This window comes from Mirounga angustirostris, unplaced genomic scaffold (genome assembly GCF_029215605.1).
Source record: "Mirounga angustirostris isolate CCGP_5_RB_7025 unplaced genomic scaffold, mMirAng1.0.hap1 SCAF_4, whole genome shotgun sequence".
Taxonomy (NCBI): domain Eukaryota; kingdom Metazoa; phylum Chordata; class Mammalia; order Carnivora; family Phocidae; genus Mirounga; species Mirounga angustirostris.
Genome location: NW_026991712.1, coordinates 1,422,343 through 1,448,236, shown reverse-complemented (window position 1 = coordinate 1,448,236; position 25,894 = coordinate 1,422,343). Strand labels below are relative to the sequence as shown.

At 52.4% G+C, this 25,894-nt stretch overlaps 1 protein-coding gene across 1 annotated transcript; it reads left to right on the top strand.

Moving 5' to 3' along the window:
• Nucleotides 1-15,176: 15,176 nt before the first annotated feature.
• Nucleotides 15,177-17,548, top strand: LY6L (lymphocyte antigen 6 family member L). Its single transcript, XM_045895556.1, has 3 exons — nt 15,177-15,249; nt 15,331-15,447; nt 17,328-17,548. The coding sequence occupies exons 1-3, from the start codon at nt 15,177-15,179 to the stop codon at nt 17,546-17,548; spliced, it is 411 nt and encodes a 136-aa protein (XP_045751512.1).
• Nucleotides 17,549-25,894: the final 8,346 nt, after the last annotated feature.

Below are 25,894 nucleotides of genomic sequence, written 5' to 3'. Positions count from 1 at the left end.
CACCGTAAACACCCTTTCGTACTTATCTCAATAGCCCTCATTTCTGCTTCCCTGACCTTCTTCCTAAAGCTTCATGCTCCCACGTGTGGTCATTTTATTTACCTTGACGAACTTCCTTTTTAATTTCTTGTAGTCGGAGTCTGCTGGCAATGAATCATCTCCACTTGTGTATAAAACCTTTTGTTTTCTATATCTCTGAATACTATTTCTGCTTGGTACAGAATTCAGGGTCACCAGATTTTGTCATTCATCACCTGAAAGATGCAGTTTCATTTTCTTCCAGCTGCCATAATTTTCGTGAAAAGTCAGCTGTAGGTCTTCTCTGTTTTTCCTGTGTCGAAAACGTTTCTCTTTCCTCTGCCTGCTCGTAGAAGTATCGTTTGTCTCCAGCCTGGAGAGAGCAGCAGGCTAGCTGCAGTGATACCCTTTGCATTTATTCTGCTTAGAGTTTTCTGGGATTCATGAATCTATGGTTTACCTTTCATCACTTTTGGAAAATGTTGTCTCTTCAAGCATTTATTGACCCACTCTCCTCCTGCTACTCCAGGCTTATGTGAGTTAGACCCTTTGGCTGGGCCTCATGGGCACTCTTGCTCTGAGCTGTTCTTTCTAGCGTTTTGTTCTCTGCAGGTTCATGTGGGCTATCTGTGCCTTCCTCTACCTCCTATTTTGCTCTTGAATTCGCCCAAATGAGTTCTTCAGGGATTTTATTTTTCAATTCCAGAATAGAGTGTTTAATATCATGTGTCACCTTCACTGGGCCACAGTACCTTGATATGTGGCCCCACACGACTCTGGATGTTTCTGGGAGGGTGTTCGTAGATAAGATTAACATTTCAGTTGGTGAAATTCGAATAAAGCAGATTGCCCTCTATAATGTGGGTGGGCCTGTTCCAATCAGTTGAAGATCTGGACGACATAAAAGAATGACCCCCTGCAAGCAAGAGGCAGGTCTGTGGCAAACAGCCTTCAGACTTAACTTGCGATGTTGGCTTTTCCCGGACTCCAGTCTGCCAGACCACCCTGAAGACTCTGGACTTGCCAGCTTCCATAACCATATAAGTCAGTTCTGTCCAAGAGATCTTGTTCTGTATATAGAAACATCCTCTGGGTTCTGTTTCCCTCTAGAATCCTGACTCTCACACAGAATATCCATTTGATTTGTTTTATAGAGCCCCATTCTGTCAAAACTCCCAGTCTTTAAATCTCTCCTATTCGTCTTTTCCTCTATTTTATTGAACACAGTTGTCATTGCTATTTTTAAATCCTTTTCTATTGGGGGATTGGGTGGCTCAGTCATTAAGTGTCTGCCTTCAGCTCAGGCCATGATCCCTGAGTGCTGGGATCGAGTCCCACATTGGGCTCCCTGCTCAGTGGGAAGCCTGCTTTTCCCTCTCCCACTCCTCCTGCTTGTGTTCCCTTTCTAGCTGTCTATCTCTGTCAAATAAATAAATAAAATCTTAAAAAATAATAATAAAAAAATAAAATCCTTTTCTGTTAACTCCATTACTTGGACCACCTGTTGGTCTGTGTGTATGGCTTTCCCCCCTTCTGTGACTGGTCGCGTTTCCCTGCCTTTCCAGATCTACTAACGTTTAATTGTGTGCTGGGTCTTGTAAAAGTAAGAACCATAGAGGCTACATATATACACACATCACCAGGTCCTGGGTCCCTCATGTCCTCCTCAGCCAGATTGGTGGGTGTGAAGTACTAATCACATCAACTGCGTCAGAAGTTGACGTGGGTCTGGACTGCAGATTGAGAAAGACGCATGGAACCTCCTGTCTGTCCCTTTCCCCCGCCCGGGCCTCTGGCTGAGATTCTGACAGGCCTGTCTCCTTAGGCCCGGAGCGTGTGGGAGATTCCATTCTGCCCACTCACTGGTGTCTCTATGCTCTGCCTGTAAGCCTCCTGTTCCCATGTTCCGGTGCAGCTTCCCAATCTGACAACTCTCTTCAGAGCAAGTTCAGATGTGCATTTGAAACAGACCTCTTCCTCTGTGGGGATTTGCTGCCTGAGAACATGGAGACTGTGGGAGGGGTCACCCTTCCATGGCGCGGTCTCCTGCATCCACGACTCTGCATGAATTCCGTGTGGGAGAATGTGTTTGCAGCTTTGCAAGTCTCTAACTAGTGGTAAGATCCTCACTGGTTTCCCTTGCCTGGAGCCGAGTCTGTGTGGGTCACACCCGTCCCTTGGTGCCTGGAGGTGGCAAATGGCCACAGGAAGGGAAGGGCCACTGCGTCGGCCCACCTGGGAGGGCTTCCCTCAAATAGATCACAGCTTTCCAGCATATATATATATATATTTTAAAGATTTTATTTATTCATTCGAGACACAGAGATACAGAGAGAGAGAGAGCTCGAGCAGGGCGAGAGGCAGAGGGAGAAGCAAGCTCCCCGCTGATCCAGGAGCAGGACGTGGGGCTCAATCCCACAACTCTGGGATCACGACCCGAGCCGAAGGCAGATGCTTAACCATCTGAGCCACCCAGGCGCCCCTCTGCAGCATATTTTAAATACAATGATTGCGGTCTGGCTTTTTCTCCCTGGTCCAGTGGAAGTGTTTGACTGCATGGTCTACATCATCCTTCTCCCCACAGTGGGAGCCCTCTGATGGCTGCAGAGTTGTATGTTTACTCTGCATCCTGATTCATCAGGATTGTTTTCCAAGTTTGCTGTTTTTATTACTTATTGTCCAGGATTCCCAGGTACACTATCATATCATCTACAAATGGAGCTGATTTTACTTCTTTCCTTTTTTTTTTTAAGATTTATTTATCTATTTTTTTAAAAGATTTTATTTATTTATTTGAGAGAGAGAATGAGATAGAGAGAGCATGAGAAAGAGAATGAGATAGAGAGAGCATGAGAGGGGGAGCGTCAGAGGGAGAGGCAGACTCCCTGCTGAACAGGGAGCCCCATGCGGGACTTGATCCTGGGACTCCAGTTTCATGACCTGAGCCGAAGGCAGTCACTTAACCAACTGAGCCACCCAGGCACCCAAGATTTATTTACCTATTTGAGAGACAGAGACAGAGAGAGAGAGAGCATATGGTGGTGGGGGCGCGGTGGGAGAAGCAGAGGCAGAAGGAGAGAGAATCTCAAGCAGGCTCCACGCCCAGCACGGAGCCCAACGTGGGGCTGGATCTCATGACCCCATCATGACCTGAGCTGAAATCAAGAGCCCCATGCTCAACCACATGAGCCCCCCAGGCACCTTCTTCCTGTTCTAATGCCTGTCGTTGTCTTGCTGAGTACTTCTGATACAATGCTACATTGTGATGGGGACACTCCTGCTCTTCTTATAATGTAAGATGATGACTTTAGGGGATTATGTGTTTCTTGAATATTTTTAATCAAGAAAGGATATTTAACTTATCAGAGGTATTTGCCAAGTCTGTAGATTTACCCCTATGATATTTATTTTCATATCTATTAATATGAGGAACTATATTAACAAATTCCCTAATATTTAACTATCATTGAATCCCTGGAATATATCCTGTTTTGTCATAGTGTATTACTTTCTTAATGTGCTGTTGGATAATGTTTGTTAATATTTATTTAAGATTTTTGCACTGATATATCTAAGAGATATTAATCTGTGATTTTCTTTCCTTTTACAATTTTGTGTGTTGCCACTTCTTTTTCTTTCCAATGAAGCCAAAATTCAGGCTTTAAAACCTTTTTCTATAGCACCGATACTTGAAGGAGTCCTTGATTACTCAAGGAAATACTTGCTTCAATCTTTATTTTCTTGAGTTTTTCTTCTCATCATTTCTGCTTCAGTGTGTCTTGCTTGCTGTTGAGAAGTCTGATATCAAGCTATTTTTTTCTTACATATATTTGGGGGCCGTAGGTACGAAGGACTATTTCTGGATCCTCTAAACCACTACTCCCACTGAGCTGGTGTTCGTCTGGGGCCCAGGCCGGTCCGGAACTGGTGCTCCCGCCCCGCACCTGCCCCCAACCACTCGACCCTTGGCTGCCCCCCGCCCCCCCCCCCCATGGCTGCAGCAATCCCCCCAGCTGCCCCGCTCCCCGCCCCCCGCACCTCCGTCCTCTCCGCTCCACCCACTCACCCACCCCCACACCCCCACACCCCCAACCCCGCCAACCCCCCCACCCCCGCAGGCCGGTCTCTAAGCTGCTCTTCCGCTTCCTTCTCTTGGCTCCCTTTCATCCGTCCTCACCTTTTTTTTTTTTAAGGTTTTATTTATTTATTTGACAGAGAGAGGCAGCGAGAGAGGGAACACAAGCAGGGGGAGTGGGGGAGGGAGAAGCAGGCTTCCCGCTGAGCAGGGAGCCCGATGCGAGGCTCGATCCTAGGACCCATGACCTGAGCCAAAGGCAGACGCTTAACAACTGAGCCACCCAGGCGCCCCAAGTACTTTCCTCTCTTACTTCCTTCTTTCCATTTGCCACCAAGCCTCCAAGGGTCTGTGCCCCGAGAAGGGATACATTTGGCTGCCCCACGTCCCGGTCACCTGTGGCCAGTCCTCTGGCCACCAGGTCTAAGTCCAGCTTCCACGTAGCCACCAAGGGGCCAGACCCTCCCCTTCTGGGGCTGGCTTTGGTCTGGTTCTGCCACCCTTGGACTCTCCCTTCCTTTCTCCCCTTTCCTCCAGGTCTCTCCCGTGACACCCCTGTCTGCAGGTGCCCAGGTCCAGACAACTCTGCCAGACTGCATCTGTCCCTCTGCAAGGACATACGGCATCTCCATCTCCTGGGCATGCTGAGGTCACGGGCAGAGGTTGGGGTTCTGTTGCCTTTCTGTTGACCTGCATTCCCTTTCTTGCTGTAAAAAGTAAGTAGGCTTGGATATAAGTAGCTGGAAGTACCCCGGGGCAGCCCAGAATTCAAGAGGGGGGGCGGTTAATGTAAGATTCTAAATTTATTGGTGGTATATAGAAAAACAATTGGGTTTTATATATTGATTTTACAGCCTGTGACCTTTCTAAATTCATGCATTAATTCCAATAGTTGCTCTGTATCTCATATTGCACTTTCTAAATTCAAAATCATAGGGTGCCTGAATGATGGCAGGTTGATTTCCTATCTTAAATAGAAGTGGTGACAATGGGAGAAGCAATCACCATAGGGATGATGCAATTATAGGTACCCCTTATCAGATTAGAAAGATCCCTTACATTCCTAGTTCACTCAGAGAGTTATCATAAATTGTGTTGAATTTAATCAAATGATTTTCTGCATATATTGGAATATAGTATGTTTTCCCTTTTGGGGGCCACTGGTGATTTTCTAATATTAGAGTACATTTTCATTAATTTTTATGGGAGATTGCCCTGGAATTTTCATTTCTTCTAATACCTTGTCCATTTTTTTCAAAATCTAGTTAACACTAGCATGTTAAAATTAATTAGGGAGTGTTCATTTCTTCTTTTCCTCTGAAAGAGGTTCTGGAAGAGTCATACTATCTTTTCTTTGAATGTTTGGAAGAACTAACTAGTGAGAGCCTCTAAATCGGAAGTTTTTCTTTGTGGAAAGTTTATTTTAAATCAGCTTTTTGAAGTATAATTTGTAAAAATGAAATGTACGAATTTTAAGTATACAGTCTCATGAGCTTTGACAAATACATGCAGTCCTGTAACCACCACCACAGTCAACACATGGAACCTGTCCTCACGCCCAAAGAGTTCCCTGGGGATGTGGTTTTGGAATATAGGTGAGGTTTGGTGGGGTGGGGTCCGGAGCCGATGACCAAGGAAGAATTCTTGAGAGGTCTTTGGTGCAAAATCGTGGTTTTATTAAAGCCCAGGGATGGACCCGTGGGCAGAAGGAGCTGTGCTGGGGTTGTGAGAGATTCTATACTTGGGAGTTGAGGGAAGTAAAGATAAGGGAAGTTTCTAAAGGATTTTCATCTGCTAAAGGAGACTCACCGGAAACCTGAGGCCTCACTTTAGTCAAACCAGGGTAGCAAAGCATTAAGATTAAGACAGCTGGGAGCTTCCTGGAGGAACATTGTACTCCGCCTTCCTCAGGTACCTGTCAATGGGCTGCAGGTCATGAGGACGTTTAGTTTTATCTTCATTTCCTTCTGGAAGTTAAGTTGTTGATAAGAATGCTTTTTTCTTGAAATCATGAAGACATTTGTAAACTGAAGGAGACTCAGGTCTTGCAGGACTGTGATCTCTCTAAGTTAACCATTTGTTTTTCTGTCCCTTAGCTTTGGGGCAGGCAGGGGTGCCTGAGGAAGGTCAACACACACCCCACCTGGGAGTGTGGGGTGTGGGGTTATGGGGTGTCTGTCAGCTTGGGCTTGTTCCTCAGCTTGCCTTCCCTCCCTCAACAGAATCACACAGTATGTATGATTTTTTTCTCTCTTCCCCCTTAGCGTAATGCTTTTGAGACTCATTCAAGTCTTTGCTTTTATCTGTAGTTTATCCCTTTACATTTGTTTGAAAACAAAATTCAACTGAGTAAATCTTAAAGATGTTCTCGGCTCTATTCACCAATTCATGAATTGGGCAGCATCCCATCTAAGCTGATAGAAAAGAGCCCTGAGGAGCTTCATGAAATAGAAGACTTTTCTAGGCAGAAGGGCGCCGGACATGCAAGTTCCACAGCAAGAAGTCACCTTCCTTTAGGGGACGGCAGGGGTCCGTCAGGCACATCACCTCCCGGGTGCTGAGCCGGTGATTCCAGATTGACTGGTTTAAGGTTCCCTTGCTCAGCGAGCTGAGACTGCAATTAAGTCTCCCTGGGTTTGCTCAGCCTCAGAGACTCTGTGGGGGGCTGTGTCTCGTATTTAACACATTGCTAAGTGGAGACACAGATGTGTGAATAGGACTTGTGTGAACACCTGCATCCAGGTCTGTTTGGACGTCTGTTTCCCTTCCTTTGGGGTAAAAGCCCAGGAGCGGGACTGCTGGGTCACGTGCTAAGACTAAGTTTAACTGTATAAGAAACTGCCAAACATTTTCCCAAAGAGCTGCACCTTTTTGCACCCGCTCTGGCCGCATGCGGGGGATTCCAGCTCCTTCCCCGGGGCGCTGGCGCTGAGCACGGCTGTCTCTGACGGTGGCCGTCCCTGCACACGCGGACGGCGGTGTCTCCTCCTGGTTTCAGTTACATTTTCCTAATGGCTGAAGACACCCAACATCTTGTCCTGAGCTCTTTGCCGTGTGAGCTGCTTCTTTGGTGAAGTGTCAATTCAGACCTTTTGCCCATTTATCATAGGGTTGATTTCTTATTATTTAATCATAGGCACTGTTTTAATATACACAAATATTTACTCCTTGCTGTGGATTTCAATTTTATTTCCTTAAAGTGTCTTTCAAAAAGCAGAAGTTTTTAATTCTGCTGAAGTGTAATTTTATATGTTTTTCCCGTTAAAGATCATGCTGTTTGAGTCCTAAGAAACCTTTATCTAGCCAGTCATGCAAGTGATCTCCTGTACTTGTTTCTAGAAGTGTAAGCTCTTCTGTTTACACGTTAGACCCATCCCACAGATAAATGACGGATAATTACACCCAGGGCACGAGGAACCACGCGTATGGCTAGAGATATAGGTTGAGACGTACTTTTCTCATATGAAAGTCTAATTATTCCAGCACCACCTACTGGTGGGACAATCCTTGATGACTTTATAAAAATCAACTGACCATACATGTGTGCATTTATTTCTGAACCTGCTGTTCTGTTCCACTGATCCATGTGTCTGTCCTGATGCCCAAAACAAAACTTTTTCTTTCTTTCTTTTTTTATTTTTTAAAAGAATTTTTAATTTCTTTATTTTCCATTTTTTAATTTAAATTCAATTAATTAACATATAATGTATTATTGGAAAACTGCCTTAATTACTGGAGTCTTACAGTCAGGCTTAAGACCAGGTAATGTTGCATCTCTGGATTTGTTCTACCTTTTCAAAAGTGTTTTTGGCTGCTTTAGCTACTTTGCATTTTCAGGTACGTTTTTTACTCCTCTCTTCCCAGCAGCCAGCTGAGGGCTGACTGGGGTTGCATGGAGACCCGTCTGGGGAGGATTGGAACCTCAGCAATACTGAGTCTTCCAATCTGTGAACAAAATATCTCTCTCCCTACATTCAAGTCTTCTTTAATTTCTTTTGACATATTTTGTTGAATTTATTGCTAAGTATGTCATGGTTTGATGCTATCCTGAATGACACTGATTTTTAGAATATTTTGTAATTTAATTTAGGTTTTTTTTTTTAGAGAGAGAGCAAGTGTGCAGCAGGGGCAGGGCAGAAGCGGAGGGAGCGGGAGAGAGAGAAACTTAAGCAGGCTCCATGCTCAGTGCAGAGCCTGATGCAGGGCTGGATCCCACGACCCTGAGATCATGACCTGAGCCAAGATCAAGAGTCAGTAGCTCAACTGACTGAGCCACCCGGGCACTCCTTTTGTAATTTAATTGTAAAAATTTTTATTGAGGTAATTGTAGATTCACGTGGAGTACATTTACCCAGAGTCTGCTCATGGTTACGTTTGCAAAACTAGGTATGATATCACAACCAAGATGCCGACTTCGATGCAGTCCACCAGTCACACTCCCCACGCACTCCCTTGTGTGTGTTCAGTACTATGATCTTATCACCGGCGTGGGTTCCTGCGTCCACCACCACGGTCAAGATACCGCACATCTCCATCAGCGCAAGCACCTGCTTCTTGGTACCACCTCACTGCCTCTCACCCCCTCCCTCCCTAACCTCCGCCAGTCGCAAATCTGCTCGCCATTCCTAAGAGTTTATCCTTTCTAGGGCGCCTGGGTGGCTCAGTCGTTAAGCGGCTGCCTTCGGCTCAGGTCATGATCCTGGAGTCCCGGGATGGAGTCCCACGTCGGGCTCCCTGCTCGGCGGGGAGTCTGCTTCTCCCTCTGACCCTCCCCCCTCTCATGTGCTCTCTCATTCTCTCTCTCTCAAATAAATAAATAAAAATCTTTAAAAAAAAAAAAGAGTTTATCCTTTCTAACCTCTTATGGAAGTGGAGTTGTACACGATGCATCTTTTTGGCATTGGCTTCTTTCTCAGCTTACCTCCCTGCAGATTCATCCAAGTTGTGCCCATCAGTAGTTGGCTCTGTTTGACTGTCAGGGAGGGCTCCAGGTGTGGTCGGGCCACGGTTTAACCGTTCACCTGTTGAAGGACAGCTGGGCTGTCCCCGTTCTCGCTCACAACTAAAACTGCTGTAAGCACACACGTCCACTGCTCTGAGGAAATGCCCAGCAGTGCAACTGCCGATCGTATGGTCATTTCCTATCCGGCTTTACTGCCAAACTATTTTCAGAGTGGCTGTACCATTTCCATTCCCTCAAGCAGCGTGTGAGTGGGGCAAGGGGATCCCCAGACACTTCAAGAAGTCTGGGGTGCAGGATGTGAGGTGACCTTCCTGCCCAGAGCCCTGAGGCATCACCCTAACCCTGTTAGAGTGGAGTGCGTGGGAGCTGCGGGGAGCCCAGCTGAGCTGTCGGGTCAGTGGAGCTGATGGAAGAAGGAGCGGCGCCACCTTCCCTCCTACTGGACAGTGTGAGCAGAGGCTAAAGCGGGGAGAAGGTGCCAACTGCCCTGTCCCGTTGTCCTCTGTGCGCCAGCCTCCCTGATGAGGCTCGGGCGGGTTTTGAGGACCCGGGGATCAGAGAGAGGGGGAGGGCTAGGGTCATGGTGGAGGTATCTTCACGTCCCCCGCCCGCCCTCCCGTGAGGAAGCCAGAGGGCACCTGGGCTGGGCGTGTGAGTGAATGTGTGTAAGCGCGGACCCCCAGGGCTGCGGTGCGCAGGCCGAGCCCCATGAGGCCCGCGCTGGGAGCCCTGTGGTCGGGCTCAACGCACACATAGGGTTTTAACTGGGAGCCCGACCGCACACGCCTTGGTCTCCAGGGACCTGAGTGCGAATCCCAGGCTACCCCATCGTATACCCGAGTGGTTGGGACTTGAGCTGCTGGGATCATAACCAGCACTTAGTGTGAAGCGGCAATGGGCCAGGGCCGCGAGGATGTGCCTGTGAGTCCCGACAGCCTCCAAGCCAGGAAGACGCCTCACGGCACAGACGGTCCACTCTCGAGACCAGGAGGCTTCCTCCTGAAGTCGGCGGAGTCTTCCTTACCCGGTGGCAGGTCTCGCACAGCATGGCCCCGGCCAGTACCCTGAGTGGTACCCTGAACGGTACCCCGAAGCTCACCGGGAGCCTTGCAGGGTTGGGGCAGCGTCTCGATGGTCGGGGCACGTGTAAGAAACACAACCCCATGTGGTACCCAAGGTCCCCCTTGTGATGTCAGGACCTCCATGAGAATAACGGGGCCCCCGACGTGGCCTCCCTTCCTGGGGTCTCCCGTCCAGTTCGGTGGGTTCCGTGCAGCCCTGGGTCTCTGGGGTACTTTAGGGTGGTCAGCTGTAAATGGTTGTTCGTCCATGATATCGGGTACACCTCCCCCACCCCGGGCTGGGCGACGTCGGGAGGGTTTCTGTGCATGGCAGCCAGGAGCTGAGGCTCCCTTTGCCATGTTGGGTGTGACCTCAGGATCACTGTCCACTCACTGTCACTTGGAAAGGGGGTGCCCAGAAGATTCTATCTTTGTTTTGCTTTACTTTGTTTTGTTCAGAGGAAGGAGAAAGCTTTCCAGAGCAAGTCTGGAGAACTGAGATGGTGAACAGCCCCCTGGCCCACGCCTCCCCAGGTCTCGGAGTCTCTGTTGGCCGCGGTCATCTGCGTGTCCTGTTGGGTAATCAAGACTTTACACTAAAAAAAATTATTCCCCATTTTCATCTGGAACTTTAGTCTGGCAGGGTTGGGTACAAGGGGGACGAAAGCATTATTAGGGAAAGACATTCAAGAGTTGCTTAGCACAAGGTCCTGAACTGCTTCGCTAGTTGAAAATGGGTTTACGGACGTGCTTGGCAGCCGGCTTGGTGGTCGGTCTATTGGAGTCTTCAGACAGCGGCGAAGGGGCTGGAGTGCCCCCACGGGCAGGCCGCGGCGTCAGTCCCTGGAAAGCAGTGCGCACAGCTGAACGAAGGGCCAGATGGGAAGGCCCTTTTAGGGACCTGGTGCCTTGACCCCAGACTGCTGCCCCAGACGTGTGGTCCCGCTAGGGTTGTCTTGTCCCCTCCTATTAGCTGCCTCAGCCTGCCCCCTACTTGTCCGTTAGCACACGAGCGCTCACCGCTGTGGCCTAGGGGAGAAACGGAGCTGGGAGAGCCCCTCGCCCGCCCTAGGACTGGGCTGGATGCACAGCTTGGCTGCACCCCATGGCTGTTACTGGAACCTGAGCAGGAGCCAAGCCGAGTCATGGAGGGCCCAGAGAGTGTGGCCCGGGCAGCGGAGCTCACTGGGCTGAACTGGGAGAGAACGTCAAGGCAACCAGGATCCAACAGACCCTCTGGACGGGGCAAGAAGCCCAGTGGGATCCACCTGGAGGCACGCTCTGCCCCTCAGCTCAAAGCCTTTCAGCACCTGGCCTTGGCGGGGTCTGGCCAGGCCTGGCAGGCCCACAGCTTTGGCTGCCGTTTCCGCCCTGGAGGGACATAGTCCGGGGAAAGGCCCAGCTTGGGATGGTGTCTGAATTTCCGTGGGCCACCCTCTGGGGGAGCAGGAGGTGACAGGCTGGGCACCTGCGTGCTCTGGGATGGAGGGCACTTTTTCTCTGCATTTAGCTGAAAAATGAAGGTTACAGAAGGGCCACTCCAGTGGGCAGCCACAGGGTCACAAAATGCTTATTGGGAGACCTGATTTTTATCCAAGTGCGCGTCCCGACGGGGGGCTTGTTGTATGCGCCAGTCTGAAGTGCGCCAGTGGGCCACTCAAGCCCATGAGTCCGGCAGCCCTGCGTGCCCCCAAGGGGGCCTGACCTGCAGCAGTCCTTGGGGGTGGGGGGCCTGGGGCGAAGGCCGGCAGGTGTGGATGACAATGCACCACCGCCAGTGACACATTCTGTGGGGGACAGCAGTCCCCTTCGCCTGGGGCCGGAAGGTCCCAGAAGCATAATTCTCTTTCCCTCCTGCTGAGCCTGAACCTCAGCACAGGATTTCCTGTCTCTCCTGGTGACCAAGGGACATAAGCCTCACTCCAGCTCTTGATTTCTGGAAGCCAAGGGATCTGGGCAACGGGGCCTCCCCAGCCCCGCCCCCCCCCCCCCCGACAGGGCTCCTGGCCTCCCTGCAGGGAAGCCAAGGGTGACTAGTAACTGAGGTCCCATAAAGGGTCTTGCTGACCGCAGGCTGGCCATCTGGCTCTTCCCTGACCCCTCGGAACCTACTCCTCCTCCTGTCCCCCAGCCACTGCAGCTTCCCAGACACTCCTTCCCAATGAGATCAGGAAGAAGGCCAGGAGGGCAGCTGGCCATTCAGCAATCGTGTCCCCTGTGCCCGTGGATGTCCCTCGCCCAGCAACCAAGAAGCAGTGGCCGCCCTCGACATGGCCACTCCCCGCTCACGGGTACTGACAACTGTGTGGCCCAAGCATGTCCCTCTCTGCTGTGGCCAGGACACCAGGCAGTCAGCCCCGGTTTGGGGAACTTGCCTCACTCCTCCCTGGAGAGACCCGCCTGCCCCCCACGCCCCAGCCCAGGCTCCTTTTCCACACCTGCATCCCACACCGCCATTCTTCCCATCTTGGCTTTGTGGATTTCACAGTCCCAAATTCACATTCAACTCAATCACAGCATGGATGGACAAATGAATAAACATATAATATAATGAATGGACTTCCTCTCCCACCTCAGACTTCTTCCACTGCCTCTAGGCCCCCCTCCAAGCCGGGAGAGGCTGCACAGCAGGAGAGGGCAGGACCTGAGGCTCACTGGGGCTGCACCTGGCCAGGTGGCATCCCTAGGACTTGGCCCCCACAGGGCAGGGAGGAGGACCTCCTGGCTGGTCCCCTGGATGGGCTGGAGGAGAGATGACCTCAACTGGCCGCACACTCTCATTCATGACCAGCATATTCTGTGCCTGCAGCCGTTACTGAGAACCTGGACCATGGTGGGGAGGGGGCTGTGTGGCGGTCTGGGGAGGGCGTGGAGGCCCCAGGAGCCCAGTGGCCACTGGTGGGGGCGGGGGTAGGGCAGAAATCACTGTGGAGGCCCGGGAGTGGCCCTCCCCCAGCACCTTCCACCTCGCAGCCACCCTTCCGGTCTTTCTGCCCCCTTGCCTCCTGCTGGACTCCGGAGGGCAGGGGGCTGGGCTTCCATCGTCCAGGCAGACTCCGACCCAGGGCCCACACCCTGCCCCCCTTGGCAAGGCGCTCAGAAGGATGTGCTTAGAAGGATGCCGTTCAGGGAATAAAGGCCAGAAGGAAACACCGGGGAAAGAGTTTACTGACCACCTGACACCCAGCGAGGGCCCCTGGGCAGGGGGTGCTGCGTTTTTGGGGAGCAACCTGGGGAGACAGGGCAGGAGGGGGCTCAGAGGAGAGGGCAGCATTCCTGCCCTCGGGGCATGGACTCCATGCTGCATCTTCAGTGCCAGGCTGTCTGGGGACAAAGATTCTCTGCTTGACCAAATTCTAGTCAGGCTCCGGAACCTTCCCCCAGGCCCATCTGCACCCTCCGGTGACATCCAGTTTTAGCAAGAAGTTACCACCCTCCACCCCTGAAGCCCTCCACATCTGATCAGTTTCCTCACACCCCGCGCCCCCCCCCAGGTGAGGTCTGACCACCTGGCCTGCCTTCAGCAAGAATCCTGGGAGGTGGGTTCAGCCTGGCCGCCCCCACCCCCGCCGGTTCCTCTTGGTCACTGTCCATCCGCTGACTCGCAGCTGCTCCTTGCCTGTAAATCCCATGGCCCCCACTGTATTCAGAGTGGAGGCCATCTCCCCCTCCCACGTTGGTCCTTGTGCCTGTCCAGACCCACCCCTGCAAATAAGTCTTAGCAGGCTTTAACAAGTGTCCGTGGATTTTGTTTCTTTAACGCTGGCTCCAGTAAGAACAGGTCCTGGGGAACCCAGGGCCCACAGAGAACACAGTTCAGGTCTTGAAAACAAGAATAACTAGCCGGGACAAAGGGAACATGAATGTCAGGGCCCTGGGAGGATGAGCCCGGTGGGCAGGGTCCAGGGCTGTGCAGGTGATAGGATGGGCCCAGCTCCACACTGGGTCCAGATCTTCCCCAAACAGGGGGCATTTTGATGAGAGAGTCAGCTGGGAGAAGGATGCCTGTGGGAGACAGCCCAGCGTGAGCTGAGGACCTCAGTCCCCAAAGCCCCAGGCCCAGTTCAGCCCCGGGGGCACACATGTGTGACACAGGGGGAAGAGCCTGTCTGTCCACTCGGCTCTCACAGGCTCCAGAACCTCTGCAGGGCCCCAGGGCTTTCCAGGGTCCTGGGGGCAACACAGTCCCTCCGGCGGAGGGGGGCGGAGGGGGGCGGAGGGGGGCAGAGGGGGGCGGAGGCGGGGTGGAGCCCAGAGTCAGTAGATACAGGAGCCCAGCAGGCCTTCGTGGCCTCAGGCTAGAGGCTGCTCTTAGAACTCACTGGCCCTCCTCCTCTCTGCCTCCCCGACCAACCCTCGCAGCACTCTACAAAGAATGAGAAGATTAAAGATTTGGAGCCTGTGATCCGATCACCCCTCCCCTTCCCCCCTTCCCTTCACTCCTGGGTTCCCAGACTGGCCTGGCTCTCAGCATTTCCCCTGGAGGACGGTGTCCAAGTCTGTTCTCCAGTGCCTCCTCCTCCCCCTCTCCCCGCCCAACCCCAGCCTCCACCTCTCTCCTCCACCTCTGACACCCAAGGGAAGGGCCCTGGAGGCAGGGACCCAGTCCTCCAGAGGTAAGAACAGGGCCCTGCCCCTCAGGGTCTGTTACATACAGGACGAGAAGGAACCGAGCAGAGGCTGGGGCTGAGCCCACCCAGGGTATGGACCCGCAGGGGGGAGACGCAGTCTGCCCTCCTTCTGCTCAGTGGCCGAGGTGGCTGGTGGCCAAGGCTGCCGTCCTCAGTGGCCCCAGGGCAGGAGCTGCCCAAGAGGGGCTGGCAGGTCCCCACCAGCCCTCCCCAGGCGACCCTCCTGAAAAGGCCAGCAATCTGCAGCGTGGTGGAGGGAGAATGCAGGAAGAGATGCTGAGCTAGTAGCATCCGGGAGAACCAGGATGCGGGTCTGGGGAGGTAGGGCCCAGGGGAGGGGAGGGAGCCTGCTGCCAGGGGCATGGGGGGGCGCTCCGGTGAGCTCTCCTTCTCTGCTCCACCCCACCCCAGGCTGAGGCTCTGGCGCCATGGAGGGGCTGGTTCCAGTCCTGTGGGCTTTGCTGGTGTCTGCGGGGTTTGCTGGCGGCAAGAAAGAGCCAGGTAGGGGCGGGCGCGGGGGGCGTGGGGCTGGCAGGCCGCGTGGGCAGCCCTCTCCACCCGGGCCCCCTGGCTGCCCCACAGGTGTGAACCTGACCTGCTACCAGTGTTTCAAAGAGACCAGCCAGGCGCTGTGCACGCCCACCGTGTGCTACCCCACCGACCAGGTCTGCGTGTCCAACGAGGTGGTCTTCCTCAGCAGTAAGTCTGGGGGCCGCGGGGTGGGGGCAGGGCTGGGTCCTGACGCCCCGGGTCCACAGCCCCACTGCGCTCCCCCAGCGCTGGACCCCTGGGGGAGCGCGCACACATTCTGAACCGTTCTCTTTCCGAAGCTCCAGTTCTTAAATGCTGCCCCTGCAGACCTGTCCGCAGGGCAGGGGCTCGGGTGTAACTGAACGCACAGGGAGAGCGAGGCATCCAGACGGATGACTGCGCAGAGGAGAGTCAGCCGGGCCAGGCGCTGCCCACTGCTGTGCCCCGCGCCTCGCCCCGCCTGGCTGCTGTGGGGCTTAAGTAGTAAGACCTGACTTTAAAAACAAGCCTCAGAGGAGATTCTAAAGTGGAACGTGAACACACTCCCTGTTGAAATATCACAGAGCAAAGCACTCGAAATACTCCTCTAGAAAAGTATAGAAATACCCAGAGAGAACCGCATGTGGGGAGGCCCGTCTGCTGTCCTGAGAAAGCCCAGAAGCCGCCGGAGGTGCCAGGTCCCCGCGGGCCTGAGCAGGCCACCGCAGCCGCCCCCTGCTTCAAGGCCTCGGGGCCTGGCTGGAGCGTCAGTCACCGAATCCGCTCCGCACGCCGAGCCTCAGGAGGTGTCCTGTTCCCTGGTTGTCCAGCAAGGATGCAAGAAGGCCCCTGGTGCACAGCCGGGCTGCCCGGAGATGAGCCTGTCGAGGGTCCGCGCCGGGCGGGACACGCTGGGGACCGCTGGGCGGGGCCGCCCGCGGGATCCTTTCCCCCTCGACCGTTCATTTCAGGGGGCACGCCCAGCCCCTCCCCTGCGCTCTGCCACCTGGGGGCGGCACTGAGCGCCCTCCCCGAGGCTGCGCCCCTTCCAGGCCTGGCTTTTCCTTACCGAGGGAGGGAATGGGCTGATGCGGAGGACATGGGTGCTGGGACTGAGTGCGGTTTGAACCTCTTCCCCGCCCCCCCCCCCCACCCCTGGTTGGCTTTTCCCTTAGCCGTTTCCTCTACCTGGGCTCCACCTAGGCGTTCTGTGTCCGGTTTTGTGGCCTGAGGGCCTGGGGGGGTGCATATTAGTGGCCCTCCCTGCAAGGAGCAAACATCAGTGGGCTCTCTCTAGGGGCCCCCTCATCTGGGCCCTGACCTTTGCCCCCAGATCTCTACCCTGAGCACTGGGAAGAGGGCGCTGGGAGCTCTGGGAGGAGGAGGCCGGTGTCTTGCCTGCCTTCAGGTGCCCCAAACCGAGCGGCACCCAGCGGCCCACGAGCTGCCATGATACAACGTAACATGATCACCACATCATACAACCGGATATAATTCAACAGGACAGACTTTAGCAATCCACACAACCAGCAGGACACAACGGGGTACCTATAATAAAGGGGGAGGGTCATCTCTTCTACAGTTTGGGTGTTTTGAGTGTTTTCCTTTCTTCCGATGTTCCCTTCAGAGGCTTCTGCCACATCCTTAAATGAGCAGTGGGAGGACAAGGCTAAGCCCAGGACTGGGCGAGTAGAGGGGACAACCGCGTCCAGTCTCTGTCCACTCCGCTCTACCCCACATCCCTAAGATTTGCAGGCTTCTGGGGGGGAGGCCAGGGTGGTCCAGGCCGTGTGTGGCTCCAGGTAAAAGCCTGCGCCAGGCCAGCAGTCCTGAACCCTGACTTTGTTGTGACCTCGAAGGTGACCGTGCGGAGCCGTGTTCCCACGACCCTTGAGGGTCCCACAATTCTCTGATTCTCAGGTCAAGTTCTGCTTTTTGCCACATGGCAAAAGTTCTGGTTTTGCTTCACATGGGAAACACCCCCTCCCCCACCTCCATGCCTCTTCCTGTGACCACCCGCCCTCCTTCCTGCAGGCTGACAGCCACCTGCCACCACCTCTCTTTTGCAGAATCAAAGGTGACACTTTCTCTCAGCAAGCGCTGTGCTCCCAGGTGTCCCAACACCAACATGAAGTATGAGTGGACACTGGGACCCAGGATACTAGGCAGGATCATCAGGCAGTGCTGTTCTGGATATCTCTGCAACAGGGCACCCACCATACGAGAGGGTCCCTGGGCCCTTCGAAGGGGGGTCCTGCTTGGAGCGGGCCTCCTCTGGGTCCTGCTGTGAGCCCCTTCTTCTCTTGGCCCCACAGACCCGCTGTATCTTCCCACCTCCTGCTTCAGCCCTGCCCCCATCCTTTTCAAGACACCGGGTGGGACCTTCCCCCTCTGAGGTTGCGGGAAGCATGCCATTGCCTCCGTCCCGGACCTGGCCACTTCTCCCATCTCTGGCAGGGGCCCTTTGTTCAGACAGCCTGGAGAATGTAGCCCAGTCCCGCTTGGAGGAGAAAGGGCATATCCCGGTATGGGGTAACGGCTCTCTGTATAAGGTTGATCACCCTGAACACACTGTTTAGGGCCCTGTCGGGGGCAGGAAGAGCCTGGGCAAGGCCAGAGGGTGGCTGTAACCCCGGGCTCTGGCTTGGCCTTGGCCAACCCCCTCCCCCTGGCCCAGCCCCACCTGTCCGTAGGGGCCCAGGCAGAGTCAGGCTGTGGGTGCCCACCTGTGCATTGAGACGACGACCAGCACTCCTGGAGACAATAAACTCACTGCCTGACCACTCTGTGCTCCTGCTCCTTCAGCTGCTTCCGCCTGCCAGGCCCAGACCACATCCCTCCAGCCCACCTCTCTACAGACCTGTGTGGTTGCCCATCGTCCATGGCAGAAGCGGTCAGAGCCGGACAAGACCACCAGCTGGGCCAACCGAGCATGGGGATGGCCCCTGGGTTCTGGGCCTAGCACTGCATAAGCAGGAGGCCAGGGGGCCAGTAGACCACTGCGTGGACGTGGGGGAGACACTGGAGGGTGGGGGTCTGGGGCATGTGGGTGGTGCTAGGATGTAAGGTACTAGGACGCAGAGACCCTGGGAAGGGACGGCTGGACAGTGGGGCCGGGTTTGTGGGCAGCTGGGTCGGAGGGAGTGAGGGCTGATGGAAGGGCTTCCAGGACAGCCCCCTGCCTGGCCAGGGGGAGGGTCGCCCAGGTGAGGGCACAGGTGAGGAGCAGGTTGGGACGGGTAGAACCAGTGACAAGCTCAGGACTGTCCAGGCTGAGCTGGAGCACCCACAAGACACCCCGGGGGACGTCCTGGAGGAGGGGGCTGAGAGCAGGGCCCTTGTGTAGGGGACGAGGAAGAAGAGGAGAGCCTGTGGGCGGCGGTGGCATCAATAGGCAGCACATCCCCCAGAACACAGGAGACTGCTGCTCCCCACTCCCAGCTCGTCAGGCCTGCCTGACCCCAAGTCTGCACACCTCCACCCTCCACGCACCTCCGACTCCTCCCCATCGCCCCATCTTCACACCTCTCCCCTGCCCTGGGTTCTTCACCCCTCCCCACCAGGGTCTGCACCAGCCTGGCTCTAGGTCCTTACACCTGCCTTCCATGGCACACCTGCACCCCATCTCCAACTACTTGTCATTTCCGCCACGGACTCAGGTGGACCTGGCTGCCCCGTGGTGCCCCAGGGCCTTTGCAAGTTTGGGACACCCCTGGGCCTTGGCTCACCTCTGGAAGCCGCTGGAGTTAAGCTGAGATCTCAGATAAGATGCCCCAAGATTCTCAGCCTGGAGCAGACCTTCACTGTGCTTGTGAGTTTTCATGCTGAATTTAAATGTCACCTCATAACCGGGCTGTCCAGGCAGGCCTGTCGCCATCTGTTGTCCGAATCTCCCCACTCAGGGGCCCTGGCACGTTGGGGCATCGGGAGTCTCTGGTTCCCTGAGCTTTGGGCCGGCCAGAAAGCCAGTGCAGAGGGGAAATGACCACTGGTGTAAACAGTTGGGGGTCTTCCTTCAGAGCTGCATTTACCTAGGAAGTATGTGTGTGTGATCTGGGTCAGGGGCCACTATGCCCTGTATCCCCATGGCCCACTCTTCCAGCCACTCTCTGCTTCCCTCTCCATGAAGATGAGCACCTTTGGAACTGGGGGCTCTGGTCCCTCCTCTGGATAGGGGACCAAGGATTGCAAGCCCTCAGGGCAGCCTCTCGGCTGGAAATCAGAACATTTGCTGAATAAATGGGCACATTAGTCGCTAAAGAATGAGTGAGGGAAGCATCTAGGAGCAGTGGGGAAATTACCCAGAGTGGTGACAAATGCTTAGCAAGACTAAGACGTGGGGCTAGGGGCCGGCTGCAGGGGCACCGGAGCGGCTAAGAGGGCAGCCCGCCCTCCTTCAGGGCCTCCGCGTCCTACCCAGCCGCTCCGCTTCCCAAGTCCCCAAATGCCAGGTGATCGCCCCCCAGCAGACACCAAGCAACATGGGACGACTGTAGGGCAACAGGAAGACTGTGCAGTCTGTGGGTATGGCTCTACTCATTTATTAGTTCCAGGAGTTTTGTTGTTGACTCTTTGGGGACCAGGGTCTCTTTCACGCTCACCGCTAGAAAACTCAGGTCCTGACATGAGCCTATCACCTCATGGTGATGCCCGGATTTGCCCACCGCCGGCTCATCTCCATCCCGGCTCATGCCCTGCCTTCCCTTTCTTCCACCCCACCTGCTTCTGATTCTCCTATTTTACACTACCTTAACTCTAAATACGAAGTGGATTTGGTGAGTCAGTGTCTATAATTTCTCTCTTTCTCGACGCTGGTCCTCGGTGCTGTGTGCAGGGCGTTGCCTGGGGAGCCCCTGCCCGGGGGTGGTGTTGACACCCCCGGCGGCGAAGCTTGGGTCTCTCTGCCCAGACACCCTGCATGAGACACGCTCTCAGGAGGCACCTGCCCAGCAGCCCGGGGCCAGTGCGCTGGTGCGGTTCTCGAACGGAAAAGTGGGGCGTGAGGCTGTCCGGTGTTGCCTCCACTCCCCTTAGCCTGGGAAGTAGACCCCAAAGCCCCTATTCTCAGGCTGTCATGTCTGCTGTATATACTGTGAATTAGGTCACATGCTCACTTCATATGCAAGAGAATCCACCCGTCCAGTGTCCCCTGCAGGCTCCCGTCTCTTGTAGCCCCCACCCCGCCCCACCCCTGGGGCGAGCACCTGGCGGCGGGTCTGCCCCACTGAGCCTGGAACACAGCAGCCGGCATCCTCGCTTTGTCCTCAATGTCCAGATTTTATCATTTAACAATAAATCATCCCATGGGCCGCGTTCTCTTGACCATACCCCTGTAAATGAAATAGAAATACAAAGAAGATAAACTTGAAAATCCCAAATATTTGGAAACTAAACTATGGCACTTCCATCAGTTTATCTGTCAAAGAAGAAATTATAGCAGGATTCTTCAATTCCTTGAACTGAACAGGAATAAAGATCAGTGCAAACTTACATTTTAACATGAAAGTGGGACTTTGAAGAAAAGGTAAACTGAGGCCTTACGGGAGAGGAGGGGGGCTGAGATCTAGCGCCTGCAAACCAAACGGAAATAGAGAAGATCCACAAACCAACTGACCAATGCTGGTGGGCAGGACTGGAATGAGGAAGGAGTGCGCGCTCACGCAGCCTCCTGCACGTAGGGCTGCTCAGCCAGGGCTCTGGGGGCCTCGGGAGGGCAGCCAGGCACTCACCGGCCCAGGCAGTCGCTCCGAATCGGGAGCGTGGTGTACTACCAACTCGTCAGAATTCACTGAACTGGGACGCCTGCATGGCTCAGTCGGTTAAGCGTCTGCCTTCAGCTCGGGTCATGATCCCAGGATCCTGGGATCGAGTCCCGCATCGGACTCCTTGCTTGGCCGGGAGCCTGCTTCTCCCTCTCCCTCTGCCTGCTCTGCCTGCTGCTCCCCCTGCTTGTGCTCGCTCTCTGACAAATAAATAAATAAAATCTTAAAAAAAAAAGGAACTCACTGAACTGTCCACTTAAAAAGGGGGCTTTTTTGCCTGTACGTAAATCACACTTTGGCAAAGTTAACTGAATTGTCACAAGAGATTCATTGCATACCTCTATGGAATAAAGTTGAAAATTCAGAAGAAAGGGAGTATTTCCTGGTAAAAACCACAGTTTTCTAAATTTAACCTAAGAAGTAAAATTTCCAAGTTTCTTCTACAAAGCGAGCGGAACATTGACTGCCGATGATGCTGATGATGACACAGGAAAGGAAATTCTAGCACTTCTGCACACTGGGGCAACAACATAATACTTGCAAACCCAATTCCACAGCGTGTTACACGGTAATGTGCGTGCGCGAGGGCGCGCGCCGGGAAGGACTGGCCGCAACTCTGTGCCCCTGCAGAGGAAGAAGGGTGAGCACCTGTATCACCGCCTCCTAGCGTCGGATTGGAGGCGCAACCAGAGAAAACGACTGGAGGCCTGAGAATCAAGGAAAACACAATCTGTATGTGCAGCCGACGTCATAGTATATTGGAATGTGAACAAATGTGTGACCATTTGGAAGAAGCCAAATCTGCATCTATGTACATGCATCCACACATCACACATAAGAACAAACTAAGTGGTAAACAACCAAAACTATACAAATACCGAAAGAAACAATATGTGAATATCTCTGTAACCTGGGTGTGGAGAAAGGCTTCTGGAGTACAAATCAAGATCCAAATGCAAGAAATAAAAAGATAGATTAATTTGACTATATAAAAATACAAAGTGGGGGACACCTGGGTGGCTCAGTCGTTAAGCGTCTGCCTTCGGCTCAGGTCATGATCCTAGGGTCCTGGGATCGAGCCCCTCATCAGGCTCCCCACTCTGTGGGGTCCCACTCCCCCTGCTTGTGTTCCCTCTCTCGCTGTGTCTCTCTGTCAAATAAATAAAAATAAAAGTCTTAAAAAAATAGTAAAATATAAATAAATAAATAAATAAATAAATAAATAAATAAATAAATACAAAGTGGGGCGCCTGGGTGACGTCCAACTCTTGATCCCAGCTCAGGTCATGATCTCAGGGTCGTGGGATCGAGCCCTGCATGGGGCTCCATGCTCGGCAGGGAGTCTGCTTGAGATTCTCTCTCTCTCTCTGCCCCTCTTCCCCTAAAAATATATATAAAGATTTTCCATGGGACACACACATACCAGGGGCTATAAAGACCTCTTTAAAAATTGAGGCAGGGGGAAGGCCAAAAGTCTGATAGCAAATATGAGCAAAATATGAAAAAACGTAACAAAGATGATATGAAATACCACTTAAACGTAAGAAAATATGTTTGACTGCACTGTGAAAGAAACTCAAATTATCGCCAGGGAGGTGGTGCGGCACCTGCTGGGGAGGGTGCACGAACAGCAAGGACGGCACGCTCAAGGCTGTTCTGAAGCTTCAGGGGAGGGGGGAATCGGCAGGCCCCCACCCCTCTCCCACTGAACGCAGCTAGGAACCCAGATGAAGCCCATGGAGGAGCTGGGTGAAGACTCTGAACAGAAAACAGTAGCAGAAAGACTGGGGAATAAGACAAAAATTTGAAGTGCCACCAAACTGGCGGTAAGATTCCCCTTTTCATTTCCTGTGATGTTCCCTGGACTTGACTCAAGACAGTCCACAGCCCGGATGTGGTACCAGAGCATGAACAGAGGAGCTCCTGGAGAATCCCTCTAGACCTCACTCGATCCGCGGGAAGAGTGCAGGGCCACTCTGAGATCCTGCATGTATCTAACATTCCGAGGGAAGGAAACTCACCGCTGGTCGGCGGAGCTGTGATTCCCAGACAGTGGGGTAAAACCCATTGACTTTTTTCTCTCCACATCGTCCTACTAATGACCGCAGATGTGGATGCAGGAGTGGGACGTGTACAGCACTGTGGGACGACGAAGACCCAGCTTTCTGACGGGATGACTAAAAAGAGGAAACCCAGGTAACTGGAAAGTGCCGGAGAGACTGCAGGCAGGGAGAAGCTTGGGAACGAAATTCCATAAAGGTGTTTATGACAGCCCAGGCTCACTTCTGAGCTGTGCATGCGTGGGTTTGGCCCCGAACACCAGAGACCATGAAAACTAAACTATGGGACTGACCTCCACCAATGTATCAGACTGGTCACTGGGTGTCCAAACTCTGCAAAATCTTTGAGAACTGAACTAATGTAGAAGCCAGAACCGATAAAACGTTGATCTGCCCTTGCAGCATAAACCCAACTGGGTTGACTGTCTGCCAAAACAAAAATATCAACATTTTCCAGAACATGGAAATAAGATTCAGCGGCTCATGATCTAACATTCAAAATTACTCTTTTTAAAAAAGATTTTGTTTATTTAATTGAGAGAGAGAGAGAGCATGAGCAGGGGGAAGGGCAGAGGGATAAGCAGAGTCCCTGCCAAGTGGGGAGCCCCATGTGGGGCTCGATCCCAGGACTCCAAGATCATGACCTGAGCCAAAGTCAGATGCTTAACCGACTGAGCCCCCCAGGTGCTCCTCAAAATTACTCTTTACACAGACGATCAGGACAATCTCAACTAGGAATTATCACACAAAGTCTTTAAAGCAGTTATTGTAAAAATGCTCCAAGAACTAGGGGCAAATACTCTTGAGATGAATGGGAAGATAAGTCTCAGCAAGGAAGGAAAACATAAGAAGAATAACAAAATGGGAATTGTAGGACTGAAAAATGCAGTAACCAACATAAAATACTCACCAGCTGGGCTCAATAACAGGTTGGGGATGAGAAAAGAAAGCCTCAGACAACTTGAGGACAAATCATAGCAATTATCCAGTCTGAATAACACAAAGAAAAGGCATTGAAAAAATGAACAGAGCCTCAGGGACAATATTAAAAGGTCTAACACCTGTGTAAATGGAAGAAGAGGACAAAAAAATGGGGTGCAGGAAAAATGTTTGAAGAAATAATGACTGATAATTTTCTGATTTTGGAAAAAGACATGAAAATATAGATTTGAGAACCCCAATGAATCCCAAACATGAAAACTCCAAAGAAATATACATGCAGACATATCATACTCAAACTATTTAAATACATTGATGTCACAAGTCAGGGTTCTCACTGTGGGAGAAAAGAGATAAAAAGTACAGAAGGGGGGAGGAATTATAGAATATGCTGGTGAGTGGGAAGAGGTATGAGTGTGAATACACACCCTCTGAAACACCCACCAGCAATAAGCATGCACTGGCCCAGATGTTGGTTTTCAAATATTATAAAGTAACACTTCCTTCTCAAAGGAATCTGAACTTTAAAAGAAAAAAGAGAGAGAGAGAGAGAAAGAGAAAGCTAATCCCAGGTATGGAGAGAAAGAAAGAGTGAAGTGCAGTCAGATCCCAATCAGTGTAGAAGAAATAATGGAAACATATAATGACCACTGGCAAAAATCCACAATAATAATTGTTTCAGGTGAGAATCATCAACAGATACTAAGCACGTGGGCAAAAGAATGATGAGAAATAGTGTCTCACAAGATGCGCAGTGAACGCTGTGGGACAGGTGGAACTTTGCTGTGGAAAAACCTGGTGGGTGCCACCTTAGCCAAGTGATCAAACTGAACCCCACTGGGGCCAGAACAAGTCAGCTTCATGAGCCTCCTGATGCCTCGAGAGAACATGATACATCAAGAAGAACACAACCATGTTCCCGTGGTTCCCATTTTGTCAAAATGCTCAAACTGAATTTAATCATGAGTAAACAACTAGGCCAAATGAAAAGACTCTCTACACGATTACTCTTCCGAAAGTGTCAGGATTACTTTGCTGAAAGAAACCAAGACTGGGGACCCGTCCCAGGAGATGAGGCCAGCAAGTGATATGTGCGGTCTCAGACTGGATGGTGGACTGGGGAAGGGCCCAGAAGACACGACTGGTAAGATCAGAACAAGACCTGTGGATCGGATGATCATGTGTCAGCACCAAGGTCGTGGGTTTGGTGACTGTACTATAGTTGAATATGACAGTGACATTTGGAAAATCTGTATAAAGTGTTATATAGAATCATTCGTGTACTCGGTTGCAACTTTTTTATAGATCTGAAGTTATTTCCAAATGCAAGTTTTAAACTATGAGCCTCTCTGGGGCACCTGGGTGGCTCGGTCGTTAAGCTCTGCCTTCAGCTCAGGTCATGATCCCAGGGTCCCTGGATCGAGCCCCACGTCGGGGTCCCTGGATCGAGCCCCACGTCGGGCTCCCTGCTCAGCGGGAAGCCTGCTTCTCCCTCTCCCCTCTGCCCATCCCCCGCCCCATTGCGCACTCTCTCTCTCTCTCCCTTTTTCTCTCTTGCTCACTCTCCCCCTCAAATAAATAAATAAAATCTTAAAAAAATAAACTATGAGCCTCTCAACAGAACATTAATCTCTCTTCTTCCTTCACGTAAGTACAAAAGGAGAAACATTTCACTCCAACTACCACACCTCACTGTCTTCCAAACGTTTTGAGAAGGGTGTGTTCCTCATTCATCTGTTCTACGTATTTAAATGAATATTTAAGATGCTCTCTTTCTAACGACTGTGTGGGGGCTTTTTGCATTTGTTATCATTTAAATTTTTTTAATTTTATTTAAATTCAATTAATTAAAATATAGTATATTATTCATTTCAG